The sequence below is a fragment of the Rattus norvegicus genome, chromosome 14 (genome assembly GCF_021556685.1).
Source record: "Rattus norvegicus strain SHRSP/BbbUtx chromosome 14, alternate assembly SHRSP_T2T, whole genome shotgun sequence".
NCBI lineage: Eukaryota > Metazoa > Chordata > Mammalia > Rodentia > Muridae > Rattus > Rattus norvegicus.
The window spans coordinates 85,653,441-85,672,539 of record NC_141547.1 but is presented as its reverse complement, the minus strand read 5'-3'; the positions used below and the strand labels follow the sequence as shown (position 1 = coordinate 85,672,539).

Below are 19,099 nucleotides of genomic sequence, written 5' to 3'. Positions count from 1 at the left end.
GCACCTGTTACCGAGTCTATACTGTGTCCTGGCTCTAACCCTGCCCCCTGCCCTAAATTCCTCCAGCTCTTCCTCCCCTTCCGCGGCACTGGCTGCAGCCAGTATTGCTGCGGTGTACTTACATTCCTGTGGCCCTGGCCCACTGCTGTTTTCTCCACTTCTGTTCCCTCCCCCACTCAGCAAGAGGACAGAAAAGCTGGAAACAGGCTCCTTAGCGTAAGGAGAGGGCCACCGGTGCGCTCTCAAATGTCAGACAGCGACTGAGCCTATGCAGGCCGCTCCTCCCTCTTCCCCCGGCAGCCTCCTCCTCCAGGAGGCAGGGAAGGCTTTAGCTGCCAGCCGAGGATTCCCCTCACCCCTCTCTGGCTCTCACCTTTCCTGTTGCACAGGAAATGCTGTCTGGGCAGGGCCCAGGCCAAGAGGGGCAGTGAGCACAGGCTCACACCCCATTGCTGCTAAGGTCCCTGGCAGTGCTGCAGTCACTTGACAGATAGCTGGCTCCTGGCCCTAGGACACACCCAGGGAAGGTGACATGGTGGCAAATGTCTCCAGGGCAAGCCTGAGACAATTTACAAAATAGCTCTGCAGCTGAAGCCAACTTGGAAATTTCCAGGGCAAAGGAAATTTACCACGGCTCAGGGGTAGCCTGAGCTTGGATGAAAACATCTAGATTCTTATTTGGGGTGCTAAGGTCAGGAAGGCCACAGCCCCTCAGCACAAAGGAAGGACTCAGCCAGGCCCACCAAGAGGGAGTCCTTTAATAGATTGCACAGACAGACACAACAGGCCAGCACCCTGCTTGCAGGCCCAGGCGCTTTGCCAGCAGATGCAATGGCCTCCCCCACCTGGGTGTGGGCCGCAGGGTGGAGATGAGGTGGTTTAAAAAACACAGCTGTACTAATTCTTCACTTTCACAGAAAAGAGAAACTTGGGGGAGCAGCTCACAGGAGAATTTACATAGAGCTGAGTCTGAATGTCCACCCCTAGAGAAGTTGAACCTCCCCCTGAGCTGTCTGTGCTCAGCAGGGGGCAGACAGCACATGGAGGGCGCAGGCCAGTCCACAGAGGAGCGCTGACTTAAACAGCTGTCCTCCCTTCCCAGCTGTTAGCATTTCTACACTATGTACATTGTTGTGCTTTATTGCTCCCACCCCAGCCTCTGCCTGAAGCCCAGGGTGGAGGGAGGAACACCTGAACCAGATTCAGCTGGGTGGGAGCACCAAGCCCCCAATGGCTGGTGCTCTGTAAGGTTCTGAGGCTGCCAGGCTCAGGCCACTGGAGCTGCAGACCAAGGGTACAGAGCCAGCCGACCAGCCAGCTCTTCTGAGGAGCAGCAGAAACAGAAGGATCAGTGCTGGACAAGATGCAGGCTGGGTAGGAGCAGGCAGGGTGGAAGGACGAGTGCAAGGCCATGAGTCTGGGGCAGAGGGTTGTGCACATGGGGCTGTGGGGGCCTGCAGGGCACCTCACGAGACAGAACCATTCTGTAGCAGAGCTTGACGGAGGAAGGGTGTGAGGACCACTGGCCTGGGGCCCCTTGGAGCACAGAGCTGCTTCCAGTTCATCAGGGGCTGGCAGTGGCAGGCCCCAGCTCGGGGCGTGTGCATTGGGAGATTCAGGGAGAACCGGCAGGCAGCCTGTGGGGCTGGGTGAGGAGGGAAGGCTGTGGTGGTATCTTTGAGTGTGTCTTGGCCGGGCCAGGGGTTAACACAGGATCAGTTGTTCTCAAAGAGTGAGAGCAGATCATCACTGCTGTTTGTGGGGAGGTCAGGTGGACCCAGGTAGGAGAGTAGTTCATCAGGATTGGTCAGTTCTGGGAGCAGCTGAGGACAAAGCAAACACATTAGTGGCTTTGGTCTCAGACCCTTTATGTTTAGTGGCCATGCTGTCCTGGCCTCAGGCCCAGTGGGAATGCTAAACCGCCCTTCCCCTGCCAAATGCTGGGTGCCTGAGTGAAGCCATCTGGTTGTGTGAAGCTGCCTGTATCTCCCCATAGAAGGTTGCTACAGGAGTAGCTCAAGACATGGTCCCCAGGAGCCAGTGAGTGCAACATGAGGTGGCACTGGAGATGCACAGGCCTGAGAAGGGATCCCCAGTGTAATTCCCAGGGCCCACAGCAGGTGGTAAGATCCCATGCCTCTGGGGCTTTTTGCTCTGGCCAGCTCCTCATCTTCCTCATGTGGAACTTCAGAGAGTTTCTATTATGGTCCAAGGACATTGAACACACATACTCATGCCTCTGCTCACAAACTGCCTATGTTGTCAAGATGAAGAACTGAGTAAGTGCCTAGTTCAAGTTGGGCTGTGGGAACAGTGCTGTGAGCTTCACACACCCAGGCTCCAAAGGCAGCCTCTAAGGGCAGGTCACTCATTAACCACACACGGGTACCTGGTACCCTATAGCTATTCCAAGTATCCAACCTGTGTGGAACAGCTGCCCTTGCGAGACAGTCCCTCCTGAAGGTTCGCTGTCATCCCTTCTATGAAGCCAGGTGTGTAGACCCAGGGACCAATGGCTTCCCCACCACCACGGGACTGATTACTTACATCCAGAGCTGGTTCTGAGGCCTCCCCTGCCCCAGTCATGCTGGGAGGCCCCATCATGCCCGTGGCAGGATTGAAAGCCAGTTCACTGATGGGCCCTGTGTTTGGTTGGCCCAGGGGCTGCCTGGATGCAGGGGAAGGGTTTGGATGGTGTAGCTGGGTGCCTGGGGTGGGCCCGAGGTTGGGAGTGTGCAGTCCTGGTGGTCCAGGATTATGGGCTGGGTCCAGGTGACCTGCTGGTGCCATCTGAGGATGGAGAAAGAACTTGTTAAAATAGTTCATGGACACCTTGAGGACTCCCACCCATGGGCCTCTGTACACAGCACCAACCTGGCCTGGGAGGCAAGGAGCAGACTTGTCTGGAGTCAGGAGGCTGCTGGGAATGTCAGACTGGTAGGAGATTGGGGGTGGCCCCTGGGTGAACTCAGCAAGGTTTGGGGTGGCGGGTGTAGCAGATGGGAAAGATTCTGGGAAGGTTCCAGGCCCCAGGAAGTTGGAACCTACAAAAGGAAAGTCAGTCAGAAAGCTCAGGTAGGTGGACGTGCGAGGTGGAGAGGTGGCTACCACACAGAGGGATGCGACCACACAGGAAATAACTCTACATGTCTTCCCATCACTGCAAGGGGGCCGAACCTGGGGTAGTCGTAGGAGGAAGACCTCAAATGATGGAAAGTGACCCACCACAACCAAGTGTGAGGGACACCCCAAATGCAAGTATTTCAGTGAAAAGCCTTACTCCAACCAGAGAAGGTGGAAGCCTTGCTACCCCAATTCCTACAGTCATGCATGGTCCACCATGACTTCCCCACCATGCCAGAGATGGGGTATGCAGGGAGGCATCCTCAGCATGGCACTTGTAACTGTGTGGCTGTGACACTGTCACAGGCAAGGAGGCTGATCTGGAGAGAGTGAGTCATTTGCCCAGGGTCACCTAAGGTCTAGCCTGGGTGTGCCATACTCACCCTGGCTGGGGTAGTCGCTGGGGGTAGGGGCCGAAGGGGGCTGCAATGGGGCAAAGGGGGCAGCGCCAGGGCCCAGGGCCGCAATCATCTCCATCACACTGGGCATGAGCACGTGGGCAGGGCTCACAGTACGGCAGCGCTTCAGCACTGGCCCGTCCGGCTCCTCCTTGATGTGTAGGTCAGGCTTCACAGGCACTGGTTTCCAGCTGCATGTGGGGTCGATGGTGATCTCCTCGTAGTCTGAGCTAAGCAGGGACAGATGGGTACTGGTCATTTGCCACACGCCTAGCACCTGCTGCCCTACTCAGCTGTCAGGAGGTTTCAACCAGGCCTTCTGCTCACTCTTGCACCCAGAAGCCTGCAGGGCACTTGGCAGATGTGCAGCAGGCACTGGCCGAGTGGAGCTGCTTCACCTTGGAAGAGGCTCCGAAGATTGCACTTACTCCAGGACTGCCCTCTGGTGGCCACAGATGAGGGGTAGCAGGAGGAAGACACTTACTTCTGAATATAAATCAGGATGCCTAGCATATACTGATCCACCTCCAGGCCCTCCAGCAATGCCGTCTTGCTGTAGAAAGCAAAGGACACTGTTTAGGGAGCCGAGCCTAGTGGGGTGTAGACCCTATCACTTTTCCAGCTCTATTACCTCTGTGAGGTGACTCTGTAAGGGCCCCTGTGTGCAACTGTTCATGGCATGTGTCAGGTGACCGGCCCCTATGCGAGGTGACCCTGGATAAACCACTATGGTAGTTCAGTGTGAGAGGTGCTGTGCAAGGCCACCTAGTAGGCACTTTCTGCCCTGAGATGGTCTGCTCAGGCTTAGGGAGCCCTTCTTGATGCTATTTTGTGTTTCACCCTCTGAGGAAGCCACAGGTCTAACCAGACTGACTTACTTGCACACCGGACACCTCCAGGTCCCCCGCTCACAGTTAAGCTGTAAGTATGACTCCAGGTCAAAGCACTGCAGAGACAGGGAGAGAGGCCATTCTCACCACCTCAGTGGACAGGGTTGTTAGACAGTCTTCAGAAAAGTATGACTTCTTTAGGTTGGTATTTAAGGTATGGGGTTTCTACCACAGCATTGCCTTTAACAGACCCAGCTTGGGATACCCCAAGCAACCTTCCCCAGCACTGTGTTGCCCTAGAACCAAAGCACTATCCATAAGGAACCTCTTCACCCAGGACAGGCTGGGTGTTACACGCCTTTAATCCCAGTGTTCGGGAGGCATAGGCAGGTAGACCTCTGTGTTTGAGGCCAGCCTGGTCTACAAAGGATTATTCCAGGACAGCTGGAGCTACATGTCACAAACAAACAAACAGACAAACAGACAGATGCACATATGTAGGGGAAACTGTGATTATGTTTCAAAGGAGCAAAACGCATCTCGGGGGCTGGGGAGTGAGCAAGGAGGCCAGGCCCCTATGGTGGGTCTGTCTTTTAGGTTATCTCTGCCAGCTGAGATACTGGTGTCCCACCCGACAAAGAGGATGAGGTTGAGAATTGAGTGTCTGCCTGCCATCTCAGAGTGTGGGAGCCTGAGGCAAGATGATTAGGAAGGAATTCAGGTTCATCCCAGCTACATGGTGAGCCTGAGGTCAGCCTGGGATACCTGAGGTCCCATCTCAAGGGGAAAAAGACACCTGAGACAGATTGTCATTATGTATCCCAGACTGGCTTTCCACCTAAGATCCCAGTGCCTCAGGCCCTGAGACCTGGGATTACAGGTGCAGATCCACACCAGGCTGAGTCTGTCTGTGAACCGCAGGTAAATGTGCCTTTATCTGAAGCTTTTACAGGCTCTGCAGCTGCCGGTACTAGTGTGCGTCTCAGCTGGGTGAATGCTGGAAGTATTCCTCTCCCAGGGATCCTGTGTTATTTTATTCGTTTACATTTCAAATGCTATCCCCTCCCTGGTTATCCCTCCAAATGCCCTTCCCCCACTGTTCTTTCTTCTTAATATTACTAAGCAGTTTTCTCAGTTTGCACCTAGATTCCAGTAAATACGGAAGCACCTTTCTGGTTTCTCCACAAGCTCAAGATATCTTAAGGACAACAAATTTCAACAAATGTTTATAGGGACCACATACCTGTATGTGGCGACAGTCGTGACCACGAGCTGGGAGCTGGATCCTGCGGAAGGTGATGGGGCACTTCAGGGACACCTTGATAGCCGTCTGCTCCACCCCATCCTCTCCATTGGGCCCAGGGGTGCCAGGGATGGTGCCGCTACTGAAGTTCCGCTTTACTGACATTGACAGGGAAAGCACTTGAGTAAAGGTCCCCAGCACCGTGAGCTAACCAGGGACCCAGTCACTGCTCAAAGGCTCCTAGGAGTAGCCTGGAGGTACCCAGTGCCCCTGGGGAAGAACCACCAGTCTGAGCGGAAATGGCCTCTGGGCCACAGAGCAGGGTTCAGCCTGGGCACAGCACAGGAGGCTGAGGAATAGAAAGCAGCACTCACTCTTGGTGATGCAGTGCTCAGCTGGCAAGAGGCGCTTCTTGAGGAGACCCTGCAGCACAGAGCGGACAGACGGACGGTGCACCAGCTGCAGCACGAAGAGGTGGGACTGCAAGAAAATAAGGAATGTTACATGAAGAGTGAGTGGGCATGCTTCAGAGGACATGTCTAGGAGTTCATTCAAGGGGTGCCAGGCACAGAGGGAGGAGTGTGGTGTGGAAGAAAGCCAAGCCAGCCACCTTCCTGGCGGCCAGGCCCTCCTGAGTGTTGACACACGGGCAAGGCTTTTCTATTTTGTCACCACACTATCTCAGTCTCCACAGAGCACTCTAATATTCCTCAACCACTGCTAGTTTTCTGTCAAAGCACAATCACCTCAAGTTCCTGGAACTCCTGGCATGATGTGGCTCTGAGCCCCCCTCTCTCCATGCCCCCTCAACCAGCATGGCTCCTGGTAGCTCAAGGTCTACTTGGGATCCTGCCCACTGGAACCTGGTGAGGCCCAGACCAGTGCAGGCGGAACATCTTCCATGAGCTTTCTTGGTTTCTTTGATACAATTAACAGAAGCATTAATCTTTTTAATGTAACAGAGGGTACATTTTCCCTTTTCTTAAGTAAAGTAGGAAGAAAAGCAATATCTTGTTTCTCACGGATAAAGACCGTCACCCACAGGCTCCCAACCCCATAGGAGATGATAATCCGGGGGTGTCAGCTGGCCCCTGCCAGACCCCTGCCCACAGCGTCACAGGCCACTCACGCAGCAGCAGGCGGTGACGGTGATCTGGATGGTGTTGCGACCCGGCTGGCACACATGCTTCAGGTAGAGGGGCTTGTGCGAGGTCTTGTTGTCTCCACGCTCGATGCTGAGGGGTGTGGCATTGACGCTGACCTGCACCGAGGCCGGCCAGTTGGTGTTCATCTGCCGGTCCTCGTGGTGGTAGCACTTGAACTGCAGCTCTAAGTCAGGTCTAGGAGGGAAGAAGACGATGGCAGCCCGCACTGTGCAGCCACGGCCCAGGGGCAGGACGGTAGTGAGACTGACCTCAGCATCAGGGTTTTATACACAGAGTCTCGGAGCTGGAAGACATGGTTGCTCACAGCCAGGTTGTGCTGCAGGCGGAAGGGCTCCAGGACCACCCCATCCCGAACTGGGAAGGTCAGGCGCAGCTCGTCACAGGGGACGCTTCCTGAGGGCAGAGGTATGCAGGCCATGAGTCTGGTACCTTGCCAGAGCCACAAATCCTAACTCAACCCCAGCCAGAAACTGTAGAGGATGAGAAACCCCTACAAAGGGGGCTCCATTAGTGTTTCCTCTTAGAACCCGGGCTCGCAGTCTGCACGTCCTGTCCTGTCTTGGCTATCAAGCCCTGCCTGAATCACATTGTCAACAGGCACAGGACACGGTTCCAACCTGGAAAGCGCATTCAGACTGGACCACCCTGCTGTTCACCCGAGGCTTGTGGGGTGCTAGCTTCTCCGACAGAAGTCTCGCTGCAGTAAAGGTTCCTAGTAGGGCTGAGCTGATGAGCGTCCATTTTGGGTTTACAGACACATTGTGACAGGGCTGCCATGCGAAACAGGAGAGGATCGCATCTAACCCTTCTGGTTCTTACGAAGCTGGGGCATTGGGCTTTTCTTGGTCTAGCAACTGTCCCTGGTTTTCCAAGCTCCCTGTAAGACGCTGTTGAGTCCTGATTACTCAAGCTACTGAAACCTCAGGTGGGTGTTGTCCTAAAAATAAACACTCACCAGAGGGTGATGGGTGCAAGGAGCTGAGGCCTGGCTTGAGGTCAGGCAGGAAAGGAGACTTGACCTCCTGGCTTGGGGACATGTAGGGAGCACTGCTGCTAGGCGTCATGGGTGGTGTGGGATTCCCCGGCAGTGGGGAGCTGGGGTAAGCAGGGATGGAGCGGGAAGGCTGTGGAGGTTGAGCACAAACAGTCAAAGCAGAACAGCAGGTGGGAGGGGCTTGTTCACGGAGCCCCCGTGCAAACCAACAGAACGCACGTGAGGTGGGCAGGAGGCAGCCCTGGAGGACTAGGCAGGGCGCCTATATGTCCTCCTGCCTGGGTGCCCTCTGTCCATGTGCCCACCCTATGAGCCTCCCAGCCCATCCACCCTGCCACGCCCCGTACCCCACTCAAGCCAGGCTGGCTGTAGCTGATGCTGCCCCCGTTGAAGCTGGCGCCCTGCCCGTTGAACTGCTCTGTGGGCTGTGGGAGAGAAAACTGAGTGTGCTTAGGGCTCTAGCCTACCCTGCACTGATCCCTAGGTCCAATCCTAGACCCTGTAGCAGAGAAGTGCTGATCTGTGCTTTCTCTACCCCCACATAACCCAGAGGAAACATTGCTGATGTCATAATGCAAAGAGTTAACACTCCAAACAGGAGTGGCCTTCCAAGTTGGAAGGGCTGAAAGATAAGTGTGCACAATGCTCCTGCCTCCCTTCCTCAGCCTCATCATCCTGCCTACTCAGGCTCCAAGGGAGGCACGCTCATCCTCCACACGCCCAGATAGGGTGCACTGCCAGCAAAGGCCTGTCCTTTAGACAGAGGTCAGGATGCAGGGGAGGAGTGAGGGAGTGAAATGCAGTTTCACAAAGGTCGTCAGAATGGCTCGGAAGCCTATCTGCTGTTCCCTACACCGATCACTATGGACATGTATGTATGTATGTATGTATGGCCACAGAAGCAGACCAGTCATCTGAGAGCTATTCTTGCACTGACTAGGATCCCCTGGCTAAGCTGTCTAAAGGCCCCCTGAGTGCTGTTGCACTCAGCCCAGCCCCAGCACTGGCCCATGGGAGCAAGTCCTACCTTGTAATGCAGTCCTGTGGGGCCAGGGGCAGACAGGGACTGGGCCATGCCCTGCTGCAGGGGGAGTCTGTGTCCTGCGTAGGAGGAGGCAGGGCCAGGGGGCTGCCCGGGACCAGGAGCATACTGGGCAGTGCTGGCTGCATACTGGCCTCCTTGCAGATATTGCTGCCCAGGATACACCTGAGAAGTAGATGCCCAGGGGAAGAGAGGTGTCAGGGAAGCAGTGCGCACACACGTATGTACGTGTAGATATGTGAGTGCGGTAAGTGTAGTCCTGCTAGGCACAGGCAGTCTCTCACTCCAGACGCCACCCGTGTCATAACTTGGAGGGTGTTTAGGTAGTTGAAATAACATCTAGGATCCAGCCTGAGCCTACAAGACACTCACCTCTGAGTAGGCTCTCTTGACCCCCTGTCGAGGCAGCGGCTGCCCCTGGGGAGGCCCAGGGTAGCCATGCTGAGGCAGTCGCTGTCCTGCATACAAGGGTGTCATGCCTGCTGCCCGTGTAGGATTCATGGCCATGGAGGAAAGGCCTGAGGGGCCCATCATTCCTCCCATGCCTGAAGGGTTCATGCCAGGGGGTACACTGGGCCCTCGAGGACCTCCATGCTGCAGAAACTGGCTGTTAAAAGATTGCCCAGTCCCCATCTGAGAAGAAAAAAACAGAGGAATGGTCAGATTTCACTCTCAGCTGCTGCCACGGTCCTCTCCCTTCCACTGGCCTCATGAAATCCCAGCACAGTCCACACTTGTCCCCAGAACCTGCTGCCTAGCCAAACCCACCAAGCCTGCCCATTATTGCCACCACATGGAAGGAGCTTGAGGGAGCCTTACCGCTCCATATTGGCTTAGCTCCTGGCTCTGCTTCTCTTGCAGGGCAGCCACAGTAGCTGTGGCTGTGGCTGTGGCCGTAGCTGCAGCAGCAGCCATGGCAGCTGCAGCTGCTGCTTGTGTGAAGTCAGTTGAGGGCCGTGCTGCATGTGTGGGGAGCCCCAGGCCTCCAGGGCCTCCTGCATACCTGTAGGTGAACAGGACTGCCTTACTGTCTACAAAGGCTTGCCCTGGGACGACACACAGCACTCAGGAGAAGCCCATTCTTCCACTCTTAATAGAACTCCACTGCAGCTACTGGACAGTGGGGGAGGAGCAAGCAACATCCAACCCTTCTGCAGGACTGCCAGGCTGATGGCTTCAAGTCACTGGCCAGGTGAGGGGCCCTGCTTACCCAGGAGTGAAACTGGATCCCCCAGGGTAGCCCCCTCGGCCATACACGCCTTGCTGTACGTAGCCCTTGCTAGCACCGCCTTCGGCAAACGCCTGCTGTCCCAGGCACTGCGGGGAGGTCAAGGCAGAGCTGCCACCTGCCACACCAGGCATCATGGAGCCACCAGGGGGGCTTCCTGCAGGGCCCATGGGGTTCCCCAAAACCTACAAGGAAGTGGGAGTCACCAAAGAGAACCAGCCAAACCACTGTCTTCAAGACACAGCTCTGAAGTGCTAGATCTCAAGAGATGCCCAGCAAGAGGGGGAGGGCCTGGGGTGGGAGGATGGTTGTCTACAGTGCTGACTGGAGGGACTATGGAGCCAGGGGCAGACATCCCATGACAGTACAGGAGGAAGGCACCTAGTGACTTGAGACCCTCAGGAAGCCCCGTCCTTGTGATTCAGCAGTCCTCTTGGTCCCTTGTTCTTGGAGCCCTAAGACGGCAGAGGCACACCAAAGCTCTGGGTCCTCAACTGGGGGAGGACGGCCCGGGACACACTCACCTGGCTCTGTGTTGCGTTGCCAACTCCCCACACAGTAGTGACCACGGACAGTGACCCAGCTGGCTGAGTGGCACTTTGTTGCCAAGGCACAGACTCATATGCAAATGAACCATCACTAGAGAGAGAGCAGCTGGTAAGGCAGGGTCAGAAGGCCCAGGGCTTGTTGGAGGCAGGCCACAGAAGCCCACACTCACCCATGTGGTGCAGGGGGCAGGGCAGGTTTCATGGGGTTCATGGGGTTCATTGGTGATGGAGCAGCCTACAGGCCCAATGCGCTGGAATTTATCTGGGAGTTGCTGCTCCGGCTGCTGGACAGGAGGGAGAGGGCAGGAACTTAGATGCCCATGGTAGCATGGGCAAAGCCAGGGCAGTAGTGTTAGCAGATATCATCCCAGAATGCAGTGCGAAGCAACTCCAACAGGGGCCTGTCATCTTAAGCCATTGGACCAACCATGGAAAAGGGCTTTCTGATACCAAATACTTCCCACATACCCTTTCCCACACTATCAGCATATAAGGCCAGGGACCCTCAGCAGGCCCTGGAGAAGGTCAGAGGGGTAGCCAATAGGGGTAGCACCCACCCCGGAGAGCCCAGAGACCTGAGAAGGAGCAGAGCCTAAGTGTTCTTTGAGGCGGAGGCTGGGAAAGTCAGGAAGCAGATGTACAACAGCAGTCCATCCACCAGCTTGGCCTTAGGGCGGCTGTACCGACTCGGCTGACACAGGACACAGGCGCCAACCCAGCCCCTGGCTGGCAGCTCTTTCCTATCAAGAGGGTGGCAGAAGGGCTTCAGGCCACAGGACCTTCAAGCTGATCCAGGCGACTTGAGGGGAGCAGGCGTGCGTGCGTGTATGTATGTGTGTGTGAGACAAATATGGCCATACATATACCTGCCATGACTGACTAGTTGTCTGTGTGCACAACTTTCCAAGCTACCAAGGACCTCTACTTTTCTCATCTCTGTCTTCCAGCATTCTATGATGCAAATCAAATTAGGTATTAAACTAGAATTGCTTTTGGAAGGCTATTAGCTTTCAGGATTTGCCTAGCCTGAGGGTCAAGTGGGTATCTTGACTCCCACAGACCCATCTGTGACACTTGTGAGTTCCTAACATGGTGGTAACACACACAGCACAACAGGTGTGTATGGGGTATCCACAAAGTGAGAGCATGCTAAAGCACACCTACAAGATGGGACCAACTGGGCTTCATTCTTAGAAAACCAAAGCAGTGGCTGGTGGACAGGAGGCTACAGCAGGTAAGACCAGTGGCTGGCACCGGAAGACTACCGCTCACTGCCCTTCTAAGTGCCTCATCTGCTCAGGTCCTAATATACCCTGGACCACATCGTGCCCACCTCTGCTTGGTCTTACCAGAATGGCACAGGAGCCATGTCTTGGGCACTTCTCAGGGGAAGCTTGGGAAGGCCTTGGTGCTCCTATCTGAAACCCTCTCTTGGTAGGGGCTGTGTGATTGCCACATGTGTCTTTTGAAACATGCTCAGATCTGGTGATTTCCATCTTGCCACTCAGTACTCACAAGCCTCTGTCTAGGAGAGCGAGGGTAAGCCAGCACCCACTCAGCTCTGGAACAAATATTTCTTTGTGCTGACCACTCAAGGCTCAGTACAGACCTGGAGGCTCTGCAGGGCACGTCTATACACAAAGCCCCAGAACAGGTGAGAGAAAGAGAGAAAAGGAGACTGTGACTGGGCCCTGCCTGGGCAGCCTTAGGCTCCCAAGGGTCCTTCCCACACCCAGCACCACCAGGCTACCAGGGAAGAGACCTAATCAGGGGCACAGAAACTGCATCCACAGGCATCTGTCCCCCAGCCTTCAGAGGCAACTAGACTTGATTCTAGCTCACGAGAAGTCTTGCCTAGGTAGCTGGAGACAGAATGTGCCAGCTTGGCAGCAGAGGCTGGCATCTATGTTGTTACTGCTGGATCTTGGGAGGGTGATCTGGTGGGAAGAACTGCTCCCAAGACCTGACATGTGGGTCTGGGACAACCATGTGCATGTCAGGAAATAGGTAACCGAAGTCAAGCATGACTTAATGGAAGAGAGAAGCATGGGAAGCAGTACACAAATGCTCAGCGGGAAAAGGCCATCTCCAACAAGTGGTGCAGGGGCAGCTAGAGTTCTATCAATAAACAAAACACTTCAGACACAAAATATGATGGGGCGGGAACATCTACAGATGTAGCTCAACGGCAGAGCACCTGTTTGGCGTTTACACATGTCATGTTCTGGGTTTGATTCTCACTGCTGCAACAACGACGACAACCGATTCACACCATATACCAAAGTGAACCAGGCTCTAGGTTTAAATGTAAAATACAAAACTGGAAAAGGATCTAAATTTGATCCATAAAATAAAATTAAAAACTTTTCTGTAAAAGATTTGCTAAAAGGATTATAAGATATGATATAAGCTGGAAAAAAATGTTTATACCTGCTCCAAAAGAGGTAGCACCTAAAATATATAGCATACTATCAAATGATTATTAGTATTATTGTTTTTGTGACAGGGTTTCTCTGTGTGGCCCTAGCTGCCCTGGAACTTGCTCTGTAGACCAAGCTGGGCTCAAATTCACAAAGATCCATCTGACTCTGCAGTGCTGAGATTGAAGTTATATGCCACAACTGCCTGGCTTAAATTATTAAAACAAAATCCAAATAGAAAATCAGCAAAACACATGAATAGACTTCTTTAAAAGAAAACATAAATGGTAAAATAACCCAAGGAAAAGTGTTTAGCATCTTGTCAGGAAAACAGATTAAAGAAGAAAAGCTAAGATAAAAAGTGACATCATAAAACGCTGGCAAGGAGAAACTAGACCTCACATGCATTCTCCATGAGAATGTAAAATGAAAGGACAGCTACTCTGGAAAAGTCTGGCCATTTCTTATAAATCTGAGCTTGTAGCTACCACAGTACAACCCAGCAACTGTACTCTGGGGCGTGTAGCTCAGAGACGTCAACTTATGTTTAGAGACCAACGTATAAATGAATGTTTGTCACAGCCATGGATTGGAAGCTGCCCAGGTGTCCTTCAGTGAAAGGATACTTACATCAGTGCAGGATACCCACAGCCCAGATGCCAAAATTATGAAAACTATAAACAGGTTAACGGTGGCCGGGGATTAAATGAAGGGTGGGAAGGATGATCTTTCTGTGTCTGTAACTTCAGCAGAATGAAGATGGGTGTGAATATAAATCCACAACTGAAAGGCTGCTCCTTACTGTAGCAATGTGCTGGTCCCAGAGTGATGTTTTTACTACAGTTTTGCAAAATGTTACCATTCGGAGGAAACTGAGTAGAGATACAAGGAATCTTTCTGTGATGTCTCTTACAACGAGATATAGCTACAATTATCTCACAATAAAACATTTAGCCAAACCAGGGTATGTGGCCCACACCTCTAACTCTATCACTGGGGACGTAGAGACATGAGGATCAGGAGTTCAAGGGCAGCTTTGACTAGATGATGAGTTTTAGACTAGCCTAGTGTGGTGGTGCCTACAAGAAATCACAGCAACTGGGAAACAAAGGCAAAAGGGTCATGAGTTCAAGGCCTGCCTAGGTTACATAGTGAGCCCCTTTCTCAAAACAAAATTAACTACATAATTACAAAACCACATCACCAGTAGCAAACACCCTTCCCAGCGAGAAAAACCAGTGGGCTTTTTGGTTGGCCAGGATCATTCTGCTGTCCCAAGCAGGGAGGGAACCAGGCTGGCTGAGAGGCAGCCAGTAAGCTCTTGCTTCATTTCAAGTCACCTAAGGCGGCAACACTCAATGTCAAAGCGTTCCAGTCAGCTGGTGAGACAGGCTGCTGGCCCCACCCAGGGTCATCAGGACAGGCCGGGTCCTAAGCCTTGCATGTTTAACACACCTGACCACAGTTTGAGAGCCTCTGATCTAGGAAATGCAGAGTTAGGGAGAAGAGAACAGGGCAGGTGTAGGGGGGGCGGGGGGAGGCACCCACAGGGGCCTTCTACATCACATGGGCCTGGGGAATTCCACCCACAATGCTTCTCTGCTGTGGACAGAGACCACAGACATTTCCAGTTCCCCCTCAGCATGCCTCTCTTTGCTGGGAGGACTTCCTGCTAAACTGAACTCCTAAGTTCACACCTCAACATGTAGGTCTGCTGGGAAGGCCCCAAGCCCCCAGATCTGATATCCGGTGGGCCTCCTGCTCCTGATTACGGGGAGGCATTCTACGGAGTACAGACCTACCTCCCACTTCCAAGGCAGAGCTGGGGAGGAGGCCTGGTTCTCAGTGTGCCAACTGCAGCTAGAAACCAGGTTCCCTAACAGATCTGCTCTGACTCTGACCTCGAGTCCATCCTGGAGTACGAGGCTGCTTTCTGGGGGTCAAGTCATGTCTTCCCTCAGGCACAGAGCTCCAGAAAACTTGCTTTCCAGGTGTCCCAGAGCAAATTCACCCCAAATCTCCTGGCTCCATCCATTTCTACCTGTCTGAGCAGCTAAGAACAGACCCAGTAATGGGTACCACTCTCAGCCAACACTCCTACGCTAGGCCAGCCCTGCTCAACAGCTCACAAAACAGGGTTCATTCCGCCAAAGTTCCAGGGTTAGGCTTCAACTTAAGAAAGTGGGATCAGTTGGGCAGTGGTGGCATACACCTTTAATCTCTGTACTCCAGAGGTAGAAGCAGGTGGATCTCTGTGAGTTCAAGACAGCCTGGTCTACAAGGTGAGTTCCAGGATAGCCAGGGCTACACAGAGAAACCTTGTCTCCAAAAAAGAAAAAAAAAAAAGAAACAAACAAACAAACAAACTGGGACTAAAAGGCTCCAGAGAAATGACAGTTCCAGGAACGGGTGAGGTGGCCTAAACCTGTATGTAGTCTTAGCTTCGCAGGAGCTAGGGGGCAGGAAGATCATTTAAACCTACAAGTTCAAGGCAACACAGTAAAATCACATGATGGTAGGGGGAGGATGAGGATTTGACAGGTTTGAAGTATGGCAGACAGAAACAGAGTCCCTAGTATCAAAGGAAGGGTAGTCAGGTGCCCAGAAGGCTAGAGGTCCTGCCTGCCTGTGAGGCAACAGTACTACCCCCTTCCTAGCCTCAGTGTACAGACAAACAACTGTTCATGAAGGACTCCAGGAATGAGCATCTGCCAATAGCCCAACCAAACCTGACTTCAATCTCCAACGTTTGAAATGGGAATCTGGAGGCCACTCTAGGCTATGTGGCACTTTTAAGTCCTCAGCATCAGCCCTCAGAGATCAACCCTAGTAATCAGGATGCTCCCTAAACATGCTGGGCCTGTCTCTTACCTGCTTATTCCCATTATACCTCAGCCTGCTTCCACACCCTGGGAGCACATCAAGGGCCTTGAGGTCAGTTCTGGTGAGTAAGGTTAAGCTTCCCTCCCTAGTTACCATTCTCAAGTGCCAAGGGATGCCCTTGGTACTGGCTTTGCCAGGACTTGGTGGTGTTCATCCTACTCACATAGATCAGGTCACATGTGCTATTTGCATCCCTATCAAATTTTCTGCACAAATGAGTTAAAGACATCACCCAAAGACTGTCTCTAACTACTAAGAGAAGGAACACTAGAAGGATGAGGGCAGGATAGGGGAAGCAAGGAGGAAAGGTGACGGAGTAAGAAAGGCACTGGGTGCTGGGAAAATGATACCTTGAAGGAACGGGATACTTTGGGGGGCGGGAAGGGGGGGGACTGGGCACCTAGGAGTGGTGTTAAGGGTACCAAGGAAAACAAAAAATTTAGGGAGAGTGGGGCACTTTCGTGCCTGAGCTTCAGTTTGGAAAACGGTGTTCCTGTCAAAAACCCGGCCAGGGACTGACAGGTCAGCGTCCTCAGCCTAGGGGCAGAGCGGCTCCTTCTAGGGCCAGTAACGGCTCCCACCCCACAACCCCCGCCCTCGAATCACCCAGATGGTGAGCACATAAGTGGGAACCCGAGGGGTGCTCCGGAAGGTGAGCATGCCCCGCTCCAGAGCTGGAACGACAGGCTTGGGTGAGGGCCCATCAGCCTCCTCGGCTCAGGAGGCCCCCGAAGGCCACTTGCACCCCTGGGCCAACCCCAACAAAGGCTCAGCGGCGGGGTGAGAAAGCCGGATAGCACGGCACAGGGGACAGGTACCCGAAGGTGGGCGGTAGAGCCAGGCCAAGCCAAAACCGTCCGGGGCTCCGGGACCGGCCGCACCTGCCACCGCACCTGCCGCACCTGCGCGCCCCGCCGCCCGCGCTCGCCTGCGGTGCCCCGCGCCTCCTAGCCGCTCACCTCCGCCCGGCCCGGCCCGGCCCGTCGCCGCGGCCCCCGGCCCGCGCCGCTCCATGCGCTCAGCCCGCCCTCGGCGCCGCCCGCCGCCCCCGGGCCGCCGCCGCCCGCGCCATCGCGCCGCCGCCGCTCGGAGGGCACAATGGAGCCGCCGCCGCGCTGCTCATGCATATGCATGACGCCGCGCCGCCGGCCCCGCCCCCCAGGCCAGAGCAGCGGAGCCCCGAGCGGTGCTCCGGAGGCTCGGGCAGGGGCGAGTGCGGGCCTGCATGGCCAGGATGGGCCGGGGCTGGGCCCGGGCGGCGACTGGCTGCCGTGCAGGAAGTTCAGTGCGCCCGGCCTGCACCCTGCGTCCCCTCCGCACCTTTGCGACCGCGGCGTCGGAGGAGCCCCGCGCGCTTCCTGCTGCTGTCCACCGGGGAGGGGCCGAACGGGGGCGGGGCTATGGCGGGGCGGAGCCACGACAGGGCAGGCAGGGCTTGGGCCTGGGCCTGGGCCTGACCACACAGCCTGGTAGACTAGGCGGTTCGTGACTGAACACTGACTAGAACCCTCTGGAACCTTCGAGTCTTTCATGGCGGACGGCGCGTCTTTGGAGACAGGGACTAAGAAGCCCATCATTGAAAGTGGAAACAGCATACACCTGCCCACGTAGCCTTCTACACAGTCAAATAGTCCCTTCCTGGAGTGCTGCCTCCTTCACCTCTGTGTTGAAATCACTGTGATCTATGGGCTGGAGAGATGGCTCCGTGGTTAAAAGCCTTGACAGGAGTCAGACATGGTGTGATGGTGCACACTTTTAGTTCTAGCACTCGGAGGCAGAGGTGGCAGTTCTCTGAGTTTGAGGCCAGCCTGATCTACAAAGCAAGTCCAGGACAGAGACCCTGTCTTGAAAAGTCAAAAAAGGAAAGAAAAGGGGAGGTGGGGGAGGGTTGACCGGTTTTGCAGAGACCCAGGTTTCACTTCCCGGAGCCAACAGGTGGAATTTCCCAGAATTCAGACTTCCCTTCAGACTTCCATGGGCACCAGGCAGATAGTGTGCAAAGATGTAACAAGCTAGCAAAGTAATTATGTACATAAATAATTAAAAAACTATTTTCTAGCCAAACGAAATGGATCTATAGATACTTTTGGCATCCTGTAAACCTGGCAGGCTCATCCAGCCCTTTGACATTGCAACATGAGGATTGTCACCTATGAAGTTCGTACTAGAGAACCAGGCAATAGACTTAAAAATACCTCATGTGGGGGTTGGGGATTTAGCTCAGTGGTAGAGCGCTTGCCTAGCAAGCACAAGGCCCTGGGTTCGGTCCCCAGCTCCGAAAAAAAGAAAAGAAAAAAAAAATCTCATGTGTTAAGTAAATTCATGATTTTTTTTTTTTGGTTGGACAAAATCTGTAGAAATCATCTTCCACTTGTATGCATGCAGACCCCCAGGTGACAGATTAGACACCACCTGCAAGGCACCCACTTTTTCTACCTTAAGTTTCAAAAGAGCGCATTCTCCTGATTACCCACAATTATTATTGCTATTGTTCTTGCAAACTACACTGTACATTTTGATCATGCTCAAGTGTCCAGGTAGATACTCTCAAACACATGCTTTGTCATGCCACTACTCTCCATCTGCAGGATTTTATTTTCTCCAACAGACACTCTATCAATAAATCAACCTTACTAATGCTGGGAGCATCAATACTGTTCCTCATGTCACGGGGACCCCAAACATACAATTATTTTGTCGCTACTTCATAACTGTAATTTTACTACTGTTAGGAATCATAAATATCTGAGATGCGGGGTATCCATTATCCATCCAACATGTAACTGCCAAAGGGGTGGAGACCCATGGATCGAGAGCCAGGGCATTGCATAATAACCTCTTACTTCTCCCACCCACTCCACTCCTGTGTCCCTGCCTTTGTCTTCTTCTTCTTCTTCTTCTTCTTCTTCTTCTTCTTCTTCTTCTTCTTCTTCTTCTTCTTCTTCTTCTTCTTCTTCTTCTTCTTCCTTCTTCTTCCTCCTCCTCCTCCTCCTCCTCTTCCTCCTTCTCCTCCTCCTCCTCCTCCTCCTCCTCCTCCTCCTCCTCCTCCTCCTCCTCCTTCTTCTTCTTCTTCTTCTTCTTCTTCTTCTTCTTCTTCTTCTTCTTCTTCTTCTAGATTTAATTTATGAGTCCACTGTAGCTGTCTTCAGACACACCAGAAGAGGGCATTAGATCCCATTACAGGTGGTTGTGAGCCACCATGCGCTTGCTGGGAATTGAACTCA

General features: G+C 53.7%; 1 protein-coding gene across 24 annotated transcripts; it reads right to left on the bottom strand.

Moving 5' to 3' along the window:
• Nucleotides 1–737: 737 nt before the first annotated feature.
• On the bottom strand, nucleotides 738–17,269 carry Zmiz2 (zinc finger, MIZ-type containing 2). 24 transcript variants are annotated; one of them, XM_087582618.1, is made up of 20 exons: nucleotides 17,196–17,269; nucleotides 11,148–11,312; nucleotides 10,743–10,856; nucleotides 10,549–10,663; nucleotides 10,007–10,209; nucleotides 9,616–9,799; nucleotides 9,169–9,429; nucleotides 8,782–8,961; nucleotides 8,102–8,179; nucleotides 7,716–7,884; nucleotides 7,009–7,153; nucleotides 6,724–6,934; nucleotides 5,969–6,074; nucleotides 5,595–5,752; nucleotides 4,400–4,467; nucleotides 4,006–4,074; nucleotides 3,507–3,751; nucleotides 2,875–3,044; nucleotides 2,548–2,790; nucleotides 738–1,823 (listed from the first exon to the last, which is right to left on the bottom strand). In XM_087582618.1, the coding sequence occupies exons 3-20, from the start codon at nucleotides 10,790–10,792 to the stop codon at nucleotides 1,716–1,718; spliced, it is 2,763 nt and encodes a 920-aa protein (XP_087438744.1). In that variant the 5' UTR covers nucleotides 10,793–10,856; nucleotides 11,148–11,312; nucleotides 17,196–17,269; the 3' UTR covers nucleotides 738–1,715.
• Nucleotides 17,270–19,099: the final 1,830 nt, after the last annotated feature.

What these genes read in the sequence shown, in the direction of transcription:
- Zmiz2 (XM_087582618.1), bottom strand. Translation starts at nt 10,792, where the DNA reads ATGAACCCCATGAACCCCATGAAACCTGCCCTGCCCCCTGCACCACAT. An exon ending in GGATCCAGTTTCACTCCTGG is followed by an intron (nt 9,800 to 10,006) that starts GTAAGCAGGGCC and finishes GTTCACCTACAG; the next exon opens with GTATGCAGGAGGCCCTGGAG. An exon ending in CTCCTTGCCTCCCAGGCCAG is followed by an intron (nt 2,791 to 2,874) that starts GTTGGTGCTGTG and finishes CTCCATCCTCAG; the next exon opens with ATGGCACCAGCAGGTCACCT.